Raw genomic sequence first — 19,029 nt, 5'->3', positions numbered from 1 at the left:
CTCCCAGAGCTCATTTGGTCTATGCTCACTGGTGCTCAAGGCCTCAAACCTGTTCCTGAGATGGTTTTGAAATTCGAGTGGGACAGACTTAAGGTCAAATTTTGGTTCCCTTGGACTTGATTTAATTTTCCTCAATTTTAGCTTAAACTTGCATATAAATAGTTGGTGGTCTGTCCCACAATCAGCACCCAGCCTGGTTTTCACTGCTGGTATTGAGCTTCTCCATCGAGTCTTTCTACAAATGTAATCAATTTGATTCCTATGCATGCCATCAGGTGAAATCCTTGTGTATAGCCTGCATTCATGTTTCTTAGAAAAGGAATTTGCATTGAATAAATCATTGAATGTGCAGAACTCTATCATTCTATCTCCAGCCTCATTTCTCTCACTGAGCCCATGTTTTCCAGCTACTGATCCTTCTTCCCTGTTCCCAACCTTTGCGTTCCAGTTGCCCATTATTATCAATGCATCCTGATTGCATGTTTGATCAATTTCTGACTGCAAAAGTTGGTAAAAATCTTCTATGTCCTCCTCTTTGGCTCTAGTTGTTGGTGCATATACTTGAGTGATAGTGGTATTCACTGGACTTCCTTGTATGCGTATGGATATTATCCTGTCGCTCACCACATTGCATTTCAGGATAGATCTAGAAATGATTTTTTAAATTAAGAAACCAACCCCATTTTTTCTCACCTTTTCATCCCTGGCATAGTAAATGATACGATCATAATTAAATGTCTGGGGTTCCCATTCTTCTCAATGTTAGCCGTAGTTTGTTATGATTCACAGAGTCAAATGCTAGTAAATAAAGCACAAATAGACATTCTTCTGGTATTTTCTGCTTTCAGCCAGGATCCATCTGACATCAGCAATCAATACGGTGTCACAGCCTAGTCTAAATCCTACTTAGACCCATGGCAGTTCTCTGTTAACGTGCTATTCTAGCCATTTTTGGATAATCTTCAGCAATATTTTGCTTGCATATAATGCTAATGATATTGTTTGATAGTGTTCACATTCTTTTGGGTCACCTTTTTTCAGAATAAGAACAAATATGAATCTTTTCCAGTCAGTTGGCCAAGCATTTATCCTTCAAATATCCTTGCAGAGACTGGTGAGTATGGTCAGGGCCTCATCTGTTGGTTGAAACATGTCAATTGGTATTTCATCAGTTCCTGGGGATGTATATTTCGCCAGTGCCTTCAGGGAAGCTTGAAGCTTTTCCTTCATGCTTCCTTTGTCAACAGAAGACATCAAAGTGGTCATTATATAAGGCTCAATGGCAACTTTAAAAGGGTGGTGATGGGAGCTTAAGGGCAGCAAGTTTAAGATCAGAGATAGGATTAATGTGTAAAGACATAAAATGATAGCAGAAGTTGAAGAATGAACCTATACTACTGACTTTCACAAATAGAAATTATTGAGTCTGTGTATCTTTTGCTTTCACCAAATTTTTTTTTTTAAAGCAAAAAGGGAGGGAAAATGTTTCATAAAAAAACCCCATGGAGGGGGTGTTGAGAGTGAGAGAAGTATGTCAAATGTTTAAAGTCCAGGACAGATAAGAAGGGAAAAATGTAAAATATGGAAATTACTTTTCTGAAAGCCAGTATATTAATTATAATAAAAGGAAAGGAGGATGAAAGAGGAAAAGTTTAAAAGTAACAAGAAAGATTTCTTTCCTTTTTGTGTGTGTGTGTTCAAAAATTTACAACCTTTTTTTTTTTTAAATGGAATGAGGTTGGTAACCACAAGACAGGATTCAAAGAAATGTGAATCCACATATTTGTTTGGGTTTAAAGTCTCATTTGGTAACACAAACACTAACTTAAAAGAAGGTCTGGTAAACCAAACGTGAGCTTGAGCTTGCAATTTATGAACGGAGGCGGAGGCAGAGTGGACTCCCTGAAAGTACTTCTTCCGACTCAGACTGGGACTGGGACCCAGATGGTCAGAAAGTCCTGCTCTCGCTGGAACTCACAGAAAAGCACTGTTGAGCTTGCAATTTGTTGAATTTCCAGCCAAACAGAGTAAGATTGCTTCCATATGATTTGCATCAACTCTTGTTAGCAGAGTTGTAAGTAATCACGTCTTTAGTTAAGAACTTGCTACTTGTACTATTATAAATTATGTCAGAGGTTTTGTTTTAAAATCGGTTACATTTTAAAAATATAGATAGGCATACACTGAAAGGTAAAAAAAAAAACAAAACCCAAACCCACCCTTGAAAATGGGCTTTTGCAGTTAATATCTGTAGAATTCAACTATTTTTGAAAAAGCGAAGGGGAATTCTTTTATATATGTTTAAATGGGATTGGCAGACTGCCTGACATTTACTTTTGATTATAATAAATTATTATTACTATTGCCTATATGTTATGATTGCTAGTTACTGTTTTTCAGAAGAGACTAGTAAAATAGTTGGGAGGATGTGTTTTAGGAGAGAGAGGGGATTTAATTTTATCGCATATAGGAGGAACAAATTCTTTTTAATATTTCCCCAGTAATACTTCCCATAAACCCCAATACGGAACATATTGTGGTTGAGTCAGTCCAACTCATTGTGGCCCTATATTGGGTTTCCAAGGCTGTAAAAGATGACAGTACACTGCTGATCTTTCACCCATACTGGTGGACGTGAACCACCAACTGCTTGTTTAACAGCCCACTATGAAAGGCGCTTTGGTGGCCTAGTGGTAAGAAACTGCATGCACTGTAATCACAAAGGCACATGGTTCAAGTACACCAGCTCTTAAAGGCACATGGTTCAAGTACACCAGCTCTTGTGTGGGAGAAAGATGGCAATCTCCTCCATGTAGTTTATAGCCTCTGAAAAACTCACTGGAGGGTCAGCTATGGGTTGGTTCTGACTCAATGGTACACAACAACAACAACAATAACATGGCACTAGTACTCCTTGGCACTTTTCACAGAGGCGCTAAATCCTTACGGATATATTTAATAAAATTTCAATGGAAAACACTTGTTGTTGTTATGTGCCGTCGAGTCCCTTGCAACTCATAGCGACCCTAAGTACAAGAGCCCTAAATGCCGTTCTATCCTGTGGCAACCTTGCCGTCTCAAACACACTCATTCCCACCATTCCACTCACCAAATTGATCCATCTCATTGAGGGTCTTCCTCTCCTGCGCCGTCCCTTCACTCTCCCAAACATGATGTCCCTCTCCAAGGACCAGTCCCTCCTTCCAACAAGACCAAAGTATGTCAGACAAAGCTTCAGAATTCTTGACTCCAAGGAGCATTCTGGCTTCACCCTCTCTAGGACAAGCCTGTTTGTTCTCCTAGCAGTCCATACTATATTCAACACTCTTCTCCAGCACCACAGTTCAAAGGCATCAATTCTCTTTCTGTTATCCCTATTCACTGTCCAACTCTCCGATGCATAGCACGTAATTGCAAAGACTAGAGCCTGGATCAGGCGCACCTTAATGTCCAGCCTGAAGTCCCTGCTCTTCAGTACTCTTGAGAAGTCCCTCACAGCTGACTTTCCCAATGCAATTCATCTCTTGATTTTCTGGCTGCTGGTACCAAGCGTGTTGACTGTGGAGCCAAGTAAACTAAAACTATTAACTGTCTCAATTTCTTCACTATCCATACTGATGCTGCCATTTGGCCCAGTGGTGAGAATCTTTGTTCTCTTGATGTTGAGCTTCAATCCATATTGAAGACTGAAGTCCTTGACCTTCTGCAGCAAGCACTTCAGGTCCTCTTCAGTTTCAGCACACAGATAATAAAATTAAACCCGAAGAAAGGGCAGTGCGAGCCATTTTTGAATGTTGGAAATGCTTAAACCACTTCAGAAAGTAACTCCAAAACAAACCTCCCCTCTTTCAAGATAGGAGCATCTAAGAAACTTACTGTGATTTTTAAGAAGTGCAAGGGAAACTCCCAGCAGAAAGAGAGAACGAGAAGAAGACTCTCAAAGAGAAGGATTGACAGAGTGACTGCAGCAAAGGGTTTGAGCATGCTGGCGATCCTTAGAATGGATCAGGACAGAGTAAGGCTCAAATGTGTAGTTCATAGCATTGCTCTGAATTGTGGTTTACCTGGCCCTAGCAACAACAACAATATACCATGGACAGCCAAAAGAAGAAAATCTATCTTGGAAGAGGTGTGGCCAGCATGCTCCATAGAAGCAAGAAGGACAAGATATCTATTGATTCATATACTTAGGGCGTATTATCAGGATGAGCCAGTATGAGGTCAAAGTCTTAAGGCTTGTTAGAGTTGGAGGTCAGTGTAAGAGAGGGAGAGCCTCAACAATAGGAATTAACATGCAATAACAATAGACTTAAACACAGCAGGGATCCGGAGAACTGACAGGACTTTGCTCTTTTGTAAGTAGGATTGTTGTTGTTGTTGTTTTTAGGTGCCATTGAGTTACGTATGACTCATAGTAACCCTGTGAACAACCTATCTGAACCCTGTCCTAACCTGTGCAATCCTCATACTTCCTGATACACTAGAGCCCATTGAGGCAGTCACTGTGTCAATCTACCTTTCACTCCTTTGCTGACCCTCAGCCTCTCCCCGTATCATGTCCCTCTCCAAGGAATAGCCCCTCCTAGCAACATTCCTGAAGTATGTGACGCAAAGATTCATCATCTTTACCTCCAAAGAGCACTCTGGACCCACTTTCCCCAAGAAATGTTTATTTGTTCTTTTGGCTATCTTTGGGATGTTCAGTACTCATACACCATTGCTCAAAGTCATCAATCTTCTTCTGTTGTCCTTATTCACTGTCAAGCTCTCAGATGCATAGCAAGTGATTGGAAAGACCATGGCCTGAATCTGATGCACCTTAGTCCTCAAACTGACATCATTGTTCCTCAATAATTTCGTGAAGTCCCTAACTAGAGACTTTCCTAATTTCCTGACTGCTGGTCGTTAAGAGTGTTAATTGTGGATCCAAGTAAAATGAAATAGTTGACTCTTGTTTATCCATCTATCATGATGTTGCCTATCAGTCCAGTGGTAAGAATCTTTGTTTTATTGACATTGAGGTGCAATCCATATTGAAAGCTATATTTTTTTAATCTACTGCAACAAGTGTTTCAAATCCTCCTTACTTTCAGCAAAGCAAGATTGTGTCATCTACACAATGCAGGTTATTGATGAATCTTTCTTCGATCTTGATGCTACCTTCTTCTTCACAGAGTCCAGCTTCTCGAATAATTTGCTCAGCATACAGATTGTATAGGTATGGAGAGAATATGACCCTGACACACTCCCTTCTTAAGGCTGTGCTCACAAAACAGCCTCTTGATCTAAGTGTAGGTTTCTCATGAGCACAGTTAAGTGTCTGGGATTCCCATTCTTTTCAGTATCAGCCATAACTTGTTATGATCCAAACAGTCAAATGTCATTGTATAGTCAATAGAGCATAAATAGACATTTGTCTGGTATTCTTTCTTTTCAGCCAGGATCCATCTGACATCAGCAATGATATCCCTGGTGCCATGGCCTCTTCTTTAGGATTTATCCTGCTTGAACTTCTGGTAATTTCCTATCTATGTGCTGCTCCAGTCAGTTCTTAATGATATTCAGTAATATTTTGCTTGCATGTGATATTTATAATAATTGTTCAATAAGTTTTCACATTTTTTTGAATCACCTTTCTTGTCAATGGGAACAAATATGGTCTTCTTCTAATCTGTTGGCCAGACAGCTTTCCTCCAAATTTCCTCGTATAGACTGGTGAGCACATCCAGGGGTGCATCTGTCTTAAAATAAGTCAATAGGTATCTCATCGATTTCCGAGGCCTTCTTTTTTTTGTCAATGCCTTCAGAGCACCTTCAAATTCCTCTTTCATTACCACTGGCTCCTGCTCATATGGTACTTCCTGAAATTTTGAGTGTCAGTCAGTTCTTATTGTTACAGTGACTCTGTGTATTCCCTCCATCTTCTTTTGATGCTTCTTGGGTCATTCAATATATTGCCCATTGCATCTTTCAATATTCAGACTCTTAAATTTGTTTTTTAGTTCTCTAAACTTGAGAAATGCAGAGTAAGTTCTTCCCTTTTTATTCTCTAATTCCAGCTCTCTGCACATTCCATTATAATATTTTGCTTTGTTTTCTCGAGCTGACCTTTGAAACCTTCTGTTCAGCTCTTGTACTTCTGCATGTTTTCTTTGTGTTTTGGCTTCTTGATGCCTTAGTGCAATTTTTAGAGTCTCTTCTGACATCCATTTCGGTTTTTTCTTTTTCCCCCTTGTCTTTGTAGTGACCTTTTGCTCTCTTCATGGATGATATCCTTGATATCATCTCATAACTCTCCTGGTCTTCGATCACTGAGGTTCAGTGCTGTATAACTAAGGTTACTTATGAGAAAACAAGAGCGCACGTAACACTAACAGTATTATGTTAAATTCTTACCACAGTGCTTATCATATTGTAAACCCTCAGTGAATGGTAACTGATCCAACTGATTAATACTCTCAGTTGCTAACAAAAGGCACTCAAAGGTGCCCCAGAAGAAAGGCCTGGTGATATGCTTCTGAAAAATTAGCCCCTTGAACCTCCTGGAGCCTAGTTTTACTCTACCACTCAGGAGATCACCAGACATAGAAGTCACCTCCACATCGATTGGTTGAATAGCATAGACTAAGAAATGGCTCAGTCTTCACAACTGCTTCTTCCCATGGTTTCTCAGGGTCTAATTTTAAAGTCGTTCCTCCACAGTCATCTCCACATTATGTGCTTAAATTGACCCTGTCCGTCACTGGTAATAGCCTTCCTCACACTTAGGTTGTCTCTACTCATTTGGTTCTTTGTCTTTCTGTCCAGTTCCTGGGCTAAAATCACCCTAGAGATTTTTGCTTCTGTTAAAAGGAAATGATTTCTCAATGGATCCTGAGGAACTAGCCTGGAGCACAGCACTCAGCGTATATATTACACACTGATGAATGAATTATTCATCCCTGTCGAAGTTTGTTAAGTTTGCCCTGGTGGCATCATCGTGAACAGTATGTCAAACTTAACTGGAAGGTTGGCAGTTCAAATCAGCAACCCTGCATAAAGATGAGTTGCCTTTGCCTGGGAAGGCTCCCACCCTCCGTAACCTGGCATTGGAGGGCTGAGGTGAGTTGGAATACATTATTTTTCTGTGAGGTTGGCTTTTGTTTGTATACTGAAATATCTTAATTTACAAGAAACACACAGACCAAAGCCCTCCTTCCCTATAGCACTGGAACAGACACAGAGCAGGCCCTCCAGTGGATTCTCATGGTTGTAAAATGGCTCAGCCTTTGGGTTACGAGTACAAATGTTCTGATTTTTAAAAAGTTATTGACTGCTGCTTTTAAAAGAAATTCTTTTTAATGTAGCTAAAACAACCCCCAAGGAACCCTGGGGGTGCAGTGATTAATGCATTTCTCTGCCAACCAAAATGCAGGCAGTTGAACCCTCACCTGCTGAGGAGGACGATGGGGCAGCCAGCTGGGCAGGTCTGCTCTGTCCTGTAGGGGCTCCTGAGTCAGCGCCTCTCTGTGTCCATAGGTGTGGGTTTTCTTTGGGTTTAAAATAACCCTATTTATTAGGAAGCTCTGGTGTCTTAGTGTCAAGGAGTTGTGCCGACAACCCAAAGGTTTGTGATTCAAATACATCAGTTTCTCCACTGGAGAAAAATGGGTAATCTCCTCTTGTTTGATTAACTGCCTCTGAAAACTTGCCAGACAGTCAGCTATGGGTCGGTTCTGACTTGGTGGCACAAAAGAACAACACCACTAGCAAGAAAATAAAGCACAATACTACAGGAAAGCTTAGGAAAAAGAGTAAGTCTTGGTTTATAGAGATCTCTCCAAAGTCCTGAAGAGCAATGACGTCCATTTAAAGACTAAGCTGCACCTGAGTCAAGCCATAGTCTTTCCAACTACTTGCTGTGCATCTGACAGTTGGACACTTAGTATGGACGACAGAAGAAGCATCGATGCCTTTGAGCTGTGATTTTGGAGAAGGGTATTGAATATTCCATTGACTGTCAAAAGAACAAAGAAATGGCATGGGAAAAGGGCAACCAGAGTGCTTCTTAGGGGCAAGGAGGGGTGGAAGGGAAGGTAGGGTTGGTTTTGTTTTTTTTAAAGCATTTTACTTTGTTAGAGGAGTAGAACAATATCAGTAATTTTCCAGTTTCTCTATTAACCAGGAGTGCTCATGTGCCCAATGGCTGCTGTTTACAGCACAGTATGAACACAATTGACATGTAATCTATTCAGTCATAAACTTGGAAGAGACTCTTGGTGGCCTCTCCACGTTGTGCTCCATTTCACAGATAGTGAAGTCATCAAAATGGAGTGATTCTCTACTGTTAAGTCCTGATGTGTGAGTCAGGTCTTCAATTTCCCCTGGCTTGAAAAGGACACACGAGAGGAGATTGCTCATAATTTTCCCATAGAGAAGCTGGTGGATTCAAACCGCATACCTTTGGTTTGTCAGTGCAACTCCTTACCAATAGGCCATCAGACCTCCCTAGGCTGTGATTATTCCTTTATATTAATGTATCTTGACTTTTTACTCAATTCCATATATTTGATGTGTTTTTTAATTGAGATTTTAGTAATTTTAATGAAAGTTTACAGAGACAGGGTATCCAGTCATTCATAGTTGCACTTTTCTCCCTGCCCACCCCCTCCCCAATTCACTTTTCTCCTTGAAAAGAAAGGAAAACTCTTTCATTGTTATACAATCCCTCCCCCCAAGATCACTGCACTGTGTAGACTTCATTCTAGCCTCCTATCATGACAATAATATCATATATCCCTTTTAAACAGTTCTCTTTCTCATCTGTTGCAATGCATCATTCCTCCCCTTCTTCTCTGTCTTCCCTCAACCCCAATGTCAGTCTTGTTTTACAATAGTGGCCCTATGCTATATTTGTCCTTTTGTGAGTGAGATATTTCACTCAGCATAATGTCCTCTAGGGTCATCCACTTAGCATAGTATTTCGTGAGTTCCTTGCTTTTCAGTACTCCATAGTATTCCATTGCGTGACTATACCACAGCTTCTCTATCCATTCATTTGTTGATGGGCACTTTGTTTGTTTCCAACTCTCTGCTATTGCGAACAAAGCTACAATAAACATGGGTGTGCATATATCTGCTTGGGTAGCAGTTATGGTTTCTTTAGGGTAATTCCCAGAGGTGGAATTGCTGACTCAAATGGTATTTTTATTTGCAACCTTTTGAGAAAGTTCCATGCAGCCTTCCATAGTAGTTGCACCATTTTACACTCCCACCAACAGTAAATAAGGGTTCCAGTTTCTCCACAACCTCGCCAACATTTGTTGTTTGCTTAAATTGAGATTTTTATGAAAGATTATAGAGAACTTGGATTACCATTCATTTATTCTTACACATTTTCCTCCCTGCCCACTCCTCCCCGCCCCCAGTTCCCTTTTCCCTTTGAAAAGAAAAAAGAATTCCTTTATTGTTATACAATCCCCTCCCCCCAGTCCACTTTACTATGCAGCTTTTTCCTACTCTGGACTCTTGCCATGCAAACAATATCCAATCATATATCTCCTTAAGCAGTTCTCTCCCTCATCTGTTTCAAAGCAGTGTACTAAGTTGCCTCTGAACATACCCTGGAAAGTCAGCTATAGGTCAGTTCCGATTCTATGGTATACAGTAACAACAACGCCAGTGATATGAAGCTAAGCTGCACACCCAAAGGCATGTGGTTCAAATCACCAGCTGCTCTGTGGGAAAAGGAGGGTCAGTTTCCTCCTGTGTGATTTATATCCTCTGAAAACCCACAGGAGGGTCAGCTCTATGAGTTGGTTCCAACCTGATGGCACACAACAAAAATACATTAAAAACAAGCTTCAGAGGCTGGAGGAAGGGGGTGAAGGAAATGGGAAGGATCTGGCAGGGACCTGAAAAGAGTGAGTTTGATGGGTAAGGTCCAATGGTGATTGATTTTATAAAACAATGTTTGGGGATGATTGTACGAAATACAATATGAACGGAGAATAGTGTGAAACACAAGGTATATGAACTTTGTGAGCAAACTAATGTAAAAACAAATAAACAAAAAGCAAACTGGGGGGGAGGAAAATGTACAAAAGTGAATGAATTCTGTAAACTTCCCTTAAAATCACAATAAAAAAAACCACTCAGAAGAAAAGGGCACTTGGTCTTTAAAAATAATCTCGGCTGCTTTAATAGCATCAGCACCTGTTGTCTCCGCTTCCGCCAAGACAGAGGCTATTTAATTTCTCCTTCAAAGCGGAGTTTCTGGTCGTCTGAGCTTTGTCTTCTCATGACTGCAGCTGTCTGTACACAGGGGCCAAAAGCTGAACCCAGGCACCTTTCTGCTGGAGTCAGTTATCACACAGCCCCCTGAATATGAAGAAGAAAGGTGACACCATCAGCCAGATCGTGGCCAAGCTGTGGGGCATCCTTGCCAAGTCCTCTTCTTTAACCTGATCACAGAAGCGAGGACCTTCCATGGCCACATGTTGCACCAGGAAGGAGTGTGAAACCCACAAGGACGATTTGATGCAAATACCATCTCCGCCCTGTGTTTGTGACCAGATATGACCAAGACCTCCCTTCACAAAAAAAAAAAAAAAAGCCCCAAATAAAACCCCCACTGTTGTCCAGCCAGATCCTACGCAAGACAGCCTTTCAGAGGGTTTCCCAGGCGGCCTGTCTTCACTGGAGCTGCCTGCTGGCCTCATCTTTCTTTCTGAAATTCGAACCGCTGACCTTTAGTTTAGAAGCCAGACAGGTAACCCACTCCGCCCTCAGGGCTCTGTGACAAGGACAACACCTGCGAGGTGACAATTTCATTATTACTTTGAATGAAGAGTTATAAATAATTGATTTTTTCCAAACGATCATTCATGGGCTTTCTGTTTCATAATATTAATTACCACTGAGTAATGTGATTACTTTATTAAGACGTGCAATCAAACAAGGCAATGAATCTGAGTTGCAACATCAAGGTCGATAAAATGGAAAACAATAACAATACCTCTCTAGGAAGTTTTGAGAACCGAACGGAACTTTGAAGGTCGAAGGCCCATTATTGTAGAAATAGGTAACTAGTGAAATGTGTATGAGGATCCAAGGGGGGGAGGGGAGGAGCAGAGGGGGTAAGGATGGGCAGCAAGGTTAAATCATAGGGTCGCACAATTTGATGGGTGGAGGGGGGGGTGGGTAAAGGACATGGGAAAGATCTGGTGTGAAAAACAATGTGTACAAACTGTGTAAGCAAATCAGTACAAAATTAATATTTTATTTAAAAAAATAAAGTATTAAGATTAAAATTTTTTTAAGAAAAGAAAACTAAAGTCAAGGCAGCAAGTTTAGCTGGTTGTGATTATTATTTAGATGGCCCCTGGTGTTTGCTTCAGTGCCTGCTCACCGCTCACCTGGGTAATGGGTAAACGCTTCTTCACCTGGGGCGTCCCCGCGGAAGGAGAATCCCTGTACCCCGCGGACTGGTGGTGGGGTGGGAGCTGGAGGGCTGCTCAGCACGCATGCGCGCAGGGAGCCGGCGCGTATAAGAGCTCAGCGCAGCGGTGGCGCGCGGAGTCGGAGGCTGGTCAGGCGGTCCCTCCACGTCGTGCGGCGGCTCCGCGCTCTGCCCTGAGAACAGACTCGTACGGGAGGTTCCCGGTTCTTGCCCTCCGCGAGCGCCAGCGCGCGCAGCCAAACAGAGACTCTCTGCCCCTGAATAAGGACAGAGGTGGGCGAGCGGCTGCTGGACCCCACGCCGCCTGCAGCCCGGCCAGCGAGTGGCGCCGCGCGGTTCCGGCCCGCGGTTCCTCGCCTCCTGGCTGCGGCGCCTCGCGAGCGGGCTCGGGTTCCTGTCGGGAGCGGACTTTCTGGAGCCCAGTGGCAGGGCGCACGGCGCACAGGGGATCGGCCTGCCGGAACCATGCGGACAAAGTTGGCAGCTGAGGAAGCTGCGCGCGGGCGGCCGCTGCACTTGCTGTCCGGAGCTCAGCGCGTGCCATCCGCCGCCCTTCGCCCCGCCGGCCCCTGAGACGGGAGCGAAGTCAGGACTCCGAAGCAGCGACTCGGCTCCACGTCCCGGGCCGGTGTGCGAGGCTTGGAGAGTCACAAACATCTCCTTGGGGGAGGCCCCTGGAGCGTCTGCTGTGGGTGAAGCCTCAGGAATCCGCTGACGGTACCCCGGGAGCTACAGCGGCGAGGACTCCATTCCCAGCCCTCCGCCGAGGGCTGGACCTGGAACAGTGGTGGGGATGGCTTAGGAGCTGCGATCCAGTGACCCGCGCGGAAAGAGCGCCTAGTGAAGTGGCCGCTCGGCAATCGGACCCCGATCCAAAGACCCGGCTCCCCGGAGAGCACCCCTGGCCCTACGGAGCCGCGCCCCCCGCGCCCGGACTGGGGCCATGTGGGGCGGCCGCCGGCCCTCGGCCTCCGGGAACGCCGCGTCTTTGCTGCCGCTGGTGCTGGGCGCGCTGCTGGCGGCGGGCGCGCGGGCGGGCGGCGAGTACTGCCACGGCTGGCTGGACGCACAGGGCGTCTGGCGCATCGGCTTCCAGTGCCCAGAGCGCTTCGACGGCGGCGACGCCACCATCTGCTGCGGCAGCTGCGCGCTGCGCTACTGCTGCTCCAGCGCCGACGCGCGCCTGGACCAGGGCGGCTGCGACAACGACCGGCAGCAGGGCGCCGGCGAGCCGGGCCGGCCGGACAAAGACCCCGACGGCTCGGCAGGTAGGGACGGGGTGCTGCGGGAAACACCTGCAGGGCCTGCAGTGCTGGTCTAGAAACTGTCCAGTGTGGGCACCCATTCACCGCCCTGGCCTCAGTTTCCCTATCTGTCAGCCAGCAGGTGTCAGAGCTTCCCCGCAAGAAAGTCATCTCAGGAGCCACAGACAGCAGCCACGTTTCATTGGCTTAGGGTCCTTGGCGCCTCTCCATGTCCCCTATCTCTTTTCGTGCAACTTCTAGCTGAGGGACCTTGGAGAATCCGCGGGATGGCGCCCCCTCCGGAGAGAGCCTGCAGGGCACTTGCAAGACATTTTACATTCATTGCTGCTCTTCCTCAGCCCAGGGGACTAACTCCCCTGAGGGTGGGCCAGGGCCCAGGGGTTTCTGGACAGTTTGTCCCACATAAGCCCAAACGTAGCTCTTTGTGTTTTTGTTTCCTCTCCCCCTCTTTTCAGCTACTTTTCCCCCCTTCAAAACTGCAAAGCCAGATTTGGAAAGTAAACAGATCTGGGAAGGAACTTGATAGGTTGCACTTCCTCCACTTTGTTGGGGCTGGATACCACTACCTACGGGGGTGGGGGGGTGGGGGATGGGATGGGAAGGGTATGAGTGTAAAGTGGGATTTAGTTTGGGGGTTGGGGGGATAGAGGCCAAGTGGATCACCTGTGTAAGGGAGGGATGTCTTCTCCAAGGCAGTTTCTGCTAACCTAAAAACCACCCCAAAACCCAAACACACTGCCGTTTAGTCAGGTTTCTGAGGCTGTAAATTACACAGCAGGAGACTGTCCATTTCTCCAGCAGATCTGCTGGTGGATTTGAACTGCCGGAGACACACATCCCTTGGATTAATAGTACAACTCTCTACACCACCAGGGCTCCTTTCTGGTAACATAGAGGACTCTTTTATTTTTAAAATTTCTCCTCATCATTTGAATGAAAGTTTATAGAGCAAGGTGGTTTTCCTTTCAATCATTCACACACATTTTGTTTTATGACAATATCATATTAATTAAATACTTTTTATCCGTACTCTGCCTGCTTCCTACCTGTGTTTCCTGTTTCCACTCACCCTTCTTCCTTATCCCTTCCTGCCTTCTGAGCTTTTTGCCCTGGACAAATGCTGCCCTTAGGATCTTGTCTGTCTGATTGTTCTAAGGAGTGCTTTCTCCCTTGGTGTTACTGATTTCTTTATAGGCTGTTGTTTGCCTGGAAGGTGAGCCACAGGGGTGTGTGAAGTTCCAGGCGCAAAGGGCTATAGTCTTGAGGATTCCACCAGCCCCAGGTTTCAGCTACCTGAGCTGTTGGTAGTGAGTGGCTTCCTGTATATGCAGACTCCTGGGACCTGGGGAGAGGCAAGCCCTTCTAAGACCATTCTCTTTGTAGTCAATCATATTCTTAGCATGCCCCTCCCCTGTTCTATCCTTGAGCCTGAAAAGAGAAGTATGCAGGATAATTCCAGAAAAGATGCCATCTTGCAATGCAAGCACAGTGTGATGGGGAGATGGTGACAGCAGAATAAGGCCCAAGAAACCAAAGCCGAGTCTGCTGTGATGTGTCTGTTGGGCTTGTCAGGAGTCCGAGGACAAATCCATTTCCTGACACTCTGCATATGTGTGCATTTGTGTATGTGTTCCTTATTCCACATTTCAGCTTTCTTTTGCTAGAAATTTTGTCCCTCACCTCTCCCTTCTGTAGTCAAGGACAACTTGGCTAATTAAACTGAGAGCTTATAGCAAGGAACTTTAGTGGCCTGGGAGGTTAAGTGTCAGCAGTTCAAATCCATCAGGTGCTTTGTGGAAAAAATGCCTCTCCTTCCATTTAAAGCTTCAGAAGCTAGCTGGAGGGTCACATTAGTGAGCATCAACTTGACGGAGGTTTGGTTGTGATTTGAGTGCTTACAGCCGTGTATCATTCTTTATCTTGTGCAAGTATTATGCTCTCAATTAAAAATACTGGGAAAAGGACATTTATTTCCCAAAACACCTCATTCTCTTGAGTTTAGATTGATTTCAGCTAGAGTTTACTCTCAAGTATAGGTATACCTCCCCTCCTCCCCCCAGTTTTTCTGTTTCTTGCTTTTTTCTTGTTAATAAGGGGCAATCTCTTAATTTAGAGAATGAAATCTTTATAGCAAGAACAGGAATGCGGTCCATGCCTCTGTGTGCTAGTGAGCTTGATTACAGTATGATTAGAAGTGTTGTGAGAACAGAAGTGCTTTTGGAAAACACAAGTATTTCTGCGTGTCAAAGGAGGACACTCTTAGTACTTAGGAGCCCTGGCGAGACAGTGGCTAAAGTGCTTGACTGAAAACCGGAAGGTCACCTGTTTAAACCCACCAGTCACTCGGGAGGGTAAAGATGAGGCTGTATGGTTCCATAAAGAGTGACAGCCTTGTGAGCCCTCTGTGACACCTGTGCTCTGTCCCGTAGGATCCCTCTGAGTGGGAATTGACTTGAAGGCGGTGAGTAGATGTGTACTTGCTCCTTTCAGCACTGGAATTCGATTGTCAGCCTTTGTACTTACTTTGTACTTAGAAAGTACTTTTTGCTTCTATAATATGCTTTCTCATGAGTACTTGTGGTGATGTATTCTAAAACCACTAGCTTTAGGAAAGTTGGAGCCATTAAGAGAAAAGTAATTATGAAGTTCACTGTTTCTCATGAGCAGCCAAATGGGACTTAAAGTGTCTGGCCTTAGAGGTGCTGGAGGACTCGTAGCTTCACTCACACCAGCTTTGCTGAGACTAGTAAAACCCAGTCTCTCTGTTCTCGCGTGTTTCTTAGAAAACCAGAGTTCCCAGGAGCACAGGGTGGAGTTCCACAGAAGAGGTTCGGAGGCATTTGACAGGTTCTGTCCACCTGTCCCCGTCACCTTGAGTCTAGCTTCTGAGAGCTTTAAAGTACCATCAGCGAACCCCAAAACTCACCACTGTCCAGTTCATTCAGCTGCCCCATTGGGTTTCCAAGGCTAGACATCTTTACAGAAGTAGACAGCCCCAGTTTTCTCTCTCTCACCTACACCACCAGCACTCCTGGTAGTGCTGTCTATATAGCTTCCAGAATATTTTTTTTTAATTGGCACACAGTTTGAATCCACTAGGTGCAGAATAATTTTTTAAAAGAAAAATAGTTCTAAGTGGAGCTCACTGTTGATTTTAATGAAAGGTCCTTATTTTTATGTTGTACAAGTCTTCACATAGAGCTCACTTCCCTGTGCCTTGTTGTTCACCCAGCTTTCCCAGTGGCGGAGTCCAGCGGCTGTCCGGGGCCTCCTCTGCCTCACTGCAGCCCCTCTATGACTCTCAGCCCCTTCATGGCTGCCTATGGCTGCCAGTGGGCGGTCCTTTTTCCTTGATCCTTGAGCAAAGAACTTGCTCCGTGCGTAGTTCTCTGTGCGTCTTTGCACGTTGGTCACAAACATCCTCTGCCCCACAGTAACTTTTCATTAGTCCCAGTCCTCCCACCCAGGGACCTACACTCTAGCTCAGCAAATGATTTTAGACCTTTTGTTTCCACTCTTGTCTGACCTCCTACACTGTTTAGACTGTTGAGATATGATGATGGCTAGAATTGGACCTAATTTTTAAATTTTCTTTGTGTGGAAAAAAAAGCACCTACACCAAACCAACTGTCTTTGAGTCAGTTCCACTTATGAGGACCTTCTTTTGGGTCTCTGAGGCTGTGAATATTTACCAACATCTCTTGTGGGGCAGCGGGTAGATTTGAACCAATGACCCTTTAGTTAGCAGCCCAGGAAGGAATGTGCTATGCCACAGGGATCCTTCATGCCAAAGGAGCTTGCTGAGAAATGGTAAAGGAATGTAAAGAGCTATCTGACAGAAATATCCTTTTAAAGACGTTAAACACATCCTACCTGACATGGTTGTGGTTGATGACAGTCCATGGTGACCTTGTGTAGGACGCAGCACGGAGGCCCTTGTTGTGGCTGTGGTTCGCCCTTGTGAACACAATCTTCTAACTTACCAAAATGGTATTCTTTTTTCTAGTGATTACTCTTTCCTAATGACATATCCAAAGCAAGAATATGGAAACCTCACCATTGTCACGTCTAAGGAGTTTCTGGCTGTATTTCCTCCAGCATGAGAGGGAACTCTGGCGGCCTAGTTCATGGACAGTGTTCTGGTATCCCAAAGGCTGTGTCTCTCTGATGATTCAAATCCACTCTGGTCTTCATGAGAGAGTCCTGGGCAGTTTACAGCCTTGGAATCCCAATTGTTGTTGTTGTTACGTGCCATGAAGTTGGAACTTAGCAGACCTTCCAGTGGGCCTTCAAAGGCTGTAACTGCACAGATTTCCCATGTTTCTTCCTAGGAGCAGCTGGTGGATTTGAACCACTTGTTTCTAGGTTGATAGTGCAACTCCTTACCATTAGACCCCTATAGCTCCCTAGGAAACCCAGTGGTGGGTCAGTTATGAGCTGGTACACACTCAACAGCTGTGATTTTCATTTTTTCTCCCCCCAAAACAGGTGTGCTTGTTCTTCTGACAGCCCCTGGGGGACTCATAGGAGAGTCGGTGTTTGCTAACACCACCATTCTAATGCATCAGTTAATTCTTCTGGCTTTTTATTCTTCCACTGTCTCTTAGGATATTTCGAAGTCTGGTTAGTTCAAGTATGACCAGACTTTTTACAATAAAATAATCTTAAAACATCAAGTCCATATTGCTTATTCTTTTAAGGTGGGATTGGATGTTTGCCTCTAATGATGAGCCTGACTGTGAATACTGGCTTGTTTGCTGTGGGGGAGTGGCTCACCCTGCTGGGAGGCCCTTACTGCCTTTCACACCAACCAGTTAAGTCCATCATGTCAGAGTAGAGCTGTGCTGTAGGACATTCATTTGGCTGATTTTTCAAAAGTAATTTGCCAGGCCTTTCAAAAGTCATTTACCAGGCCTTTCTTTGGAGGCTCCTCTGGGTGAACTTGAACCTCTGACTATTCAGCTAGCAGCTGAGCTCATTAAGGGTTTTGGGAGTTCCTCTTTCCTAAACTCTTGTTAGGTAGCTCTGGTGGTCTTGTGGTAAGAAGTTGCACTGCAATCCCAAAGGTGTAGGGTTCAAATCCACCAGTTGCTCCATGGGAGAAGGATGGGCAATCTCCTCCTATATGATTTATTACCTCTGGAAACTGCTAGAGAGGCGCCTATGAGTCCTTTTAACTTGACAGCACACAGCAACAACAATAAACTCTCATTCCAGACCAGAGCATCCCGCCCCAGTGAGCTCTGGTGACCTAATGGTAAGGAGTTTTGCTGCAAACCCAGGGCTGCTGATGAGTAAACAGCCTGGTCCTTCCCTCTGGGATGAGTTGTTGCTCACCAGGGTCTCAGTGCATCCTTGCTCATAGTAACCTTGTCTCTGCTCTTCCCCCCAGTGCCCATCTACGTGCCCTTCCTCATTGTGGGCTCCGTGTTCGTCGCTTTCATCATCTTGGGCTCCCTGGTGGCAGCCTGTTGCTGCAGGTGCCTGCGGCCCAAGCAGGAGCCACAGCAGAGCCGAGCCCCCGGGGGCAGCCGCCTGATGGAGACCATTCCCATGATCCCCAGCGCCAGCACCTCTCGAGGGTCATCCTCACGCCAGTCCAGCACCGCAGCCAGCTCCAGCTCCAGCGCCAACTCGGGTGCCCGGCCACCCCCCACCAGGTCACAGACCAACTGCTGCCTGCCCGAGGGCACTATGAACAACGTGTACGTCAACATGCCCACCAACTTCTCCGTGCTCAACTGCCAGCAGGCCACGCAGATCGTGCCACACCAGGGCCAGTACCTGCACCCACCCTATGTTGGGTACACAGTGCAGCATGACGGGGTGCCCATGGCACCTATGCCCCCATTCATGGATGGGCTGCAGCCAGGCTACAGGCAGATCCAGTCCCCCTTTCCCCATAGCAGCAGTGAGCAGAAGATGTTCCCTGCTGTCACCGTGTGACCTGAGACACACTCAGCCAGCCTGCAGTGGTGCCTCCTGCTTAGAGGCCAGGCACATCGGGAGATGGAGGGGCGAGATACTTCAGGATGACGTGTTTGTGCCATATCATGTACCAGCGTCTTGGGTCAGAATTTCTGTATGTTCTTCCCAGCACCGGATGGATCTGTGATGGACAAGCTTGCTCCCTGGACAGTCCCTGATGCTTAAGTGATGGGAACCTGAGCCCTTAAGCCCTGTTTCCTGGGGTCCAGATGACAAAAGAATTGTATAAATGCATAGATTAAGGGTTTTTATCCTGTTGTCACTGCAGTTGTTTCTATTTTATTATTTTATTTTTCTCTCCACACGCTCAGAGTCACTGTGACCTTTCCTGTTTCT

General features: G+C 45.3%; 1 protein-coding gene across 1 annotated transcript; it reads left to right on the top strand.

Annotated features, from left to right (window-relative positions):
- The first annotated feature begins 12,335 nt into the window (after window positions 1-12,335).
- SHISA2 (shisa family member 2) lies at window positions 12,336-18,664 on the top strand. Its single transcript, XM_006894118.1, has 2 exons — window positions 12,336-12,708; window positions 18,098-18,664. The coding sequence occupies exons 1-2, from the start codon at window positions 12,384-12,386 to the stop codon at window positions 18,649-18,651; spliced, it is 879 nt and encodes a 292-aa protein (XP_006894180.1). The 5' UTR covers window positions 12,336-12,383; the 3' UTR covers window positions 18,652-18,664.
- Window positions 18,665-19,029: the final 365 nt, after the last annotated feature.

Source organism: Elephantulus edwardii, unplaced genomic scaffold (genome assembly GCF_000299155.1).
Source record: "Elephantulus edwardii isolate Elephantulus edwardi_28Jun2011 unplaced genomic scaffold, EleEdw1.0 scaffold00135, whole genome shotgun sequence".
In the NCBI taxonomy this organism is placed as follows: domain Eukaryota; kingdom Metazoa; phylum Chordata; class Mammalia; order Macroscelidea; family Macroscelididae; genus Elephantulus; species Elephantulus edwardii.
Note: the sequence above shows the minus strand (reverse complement) of the source record. Positions and strands in the feature narration are given on the sequence as shown.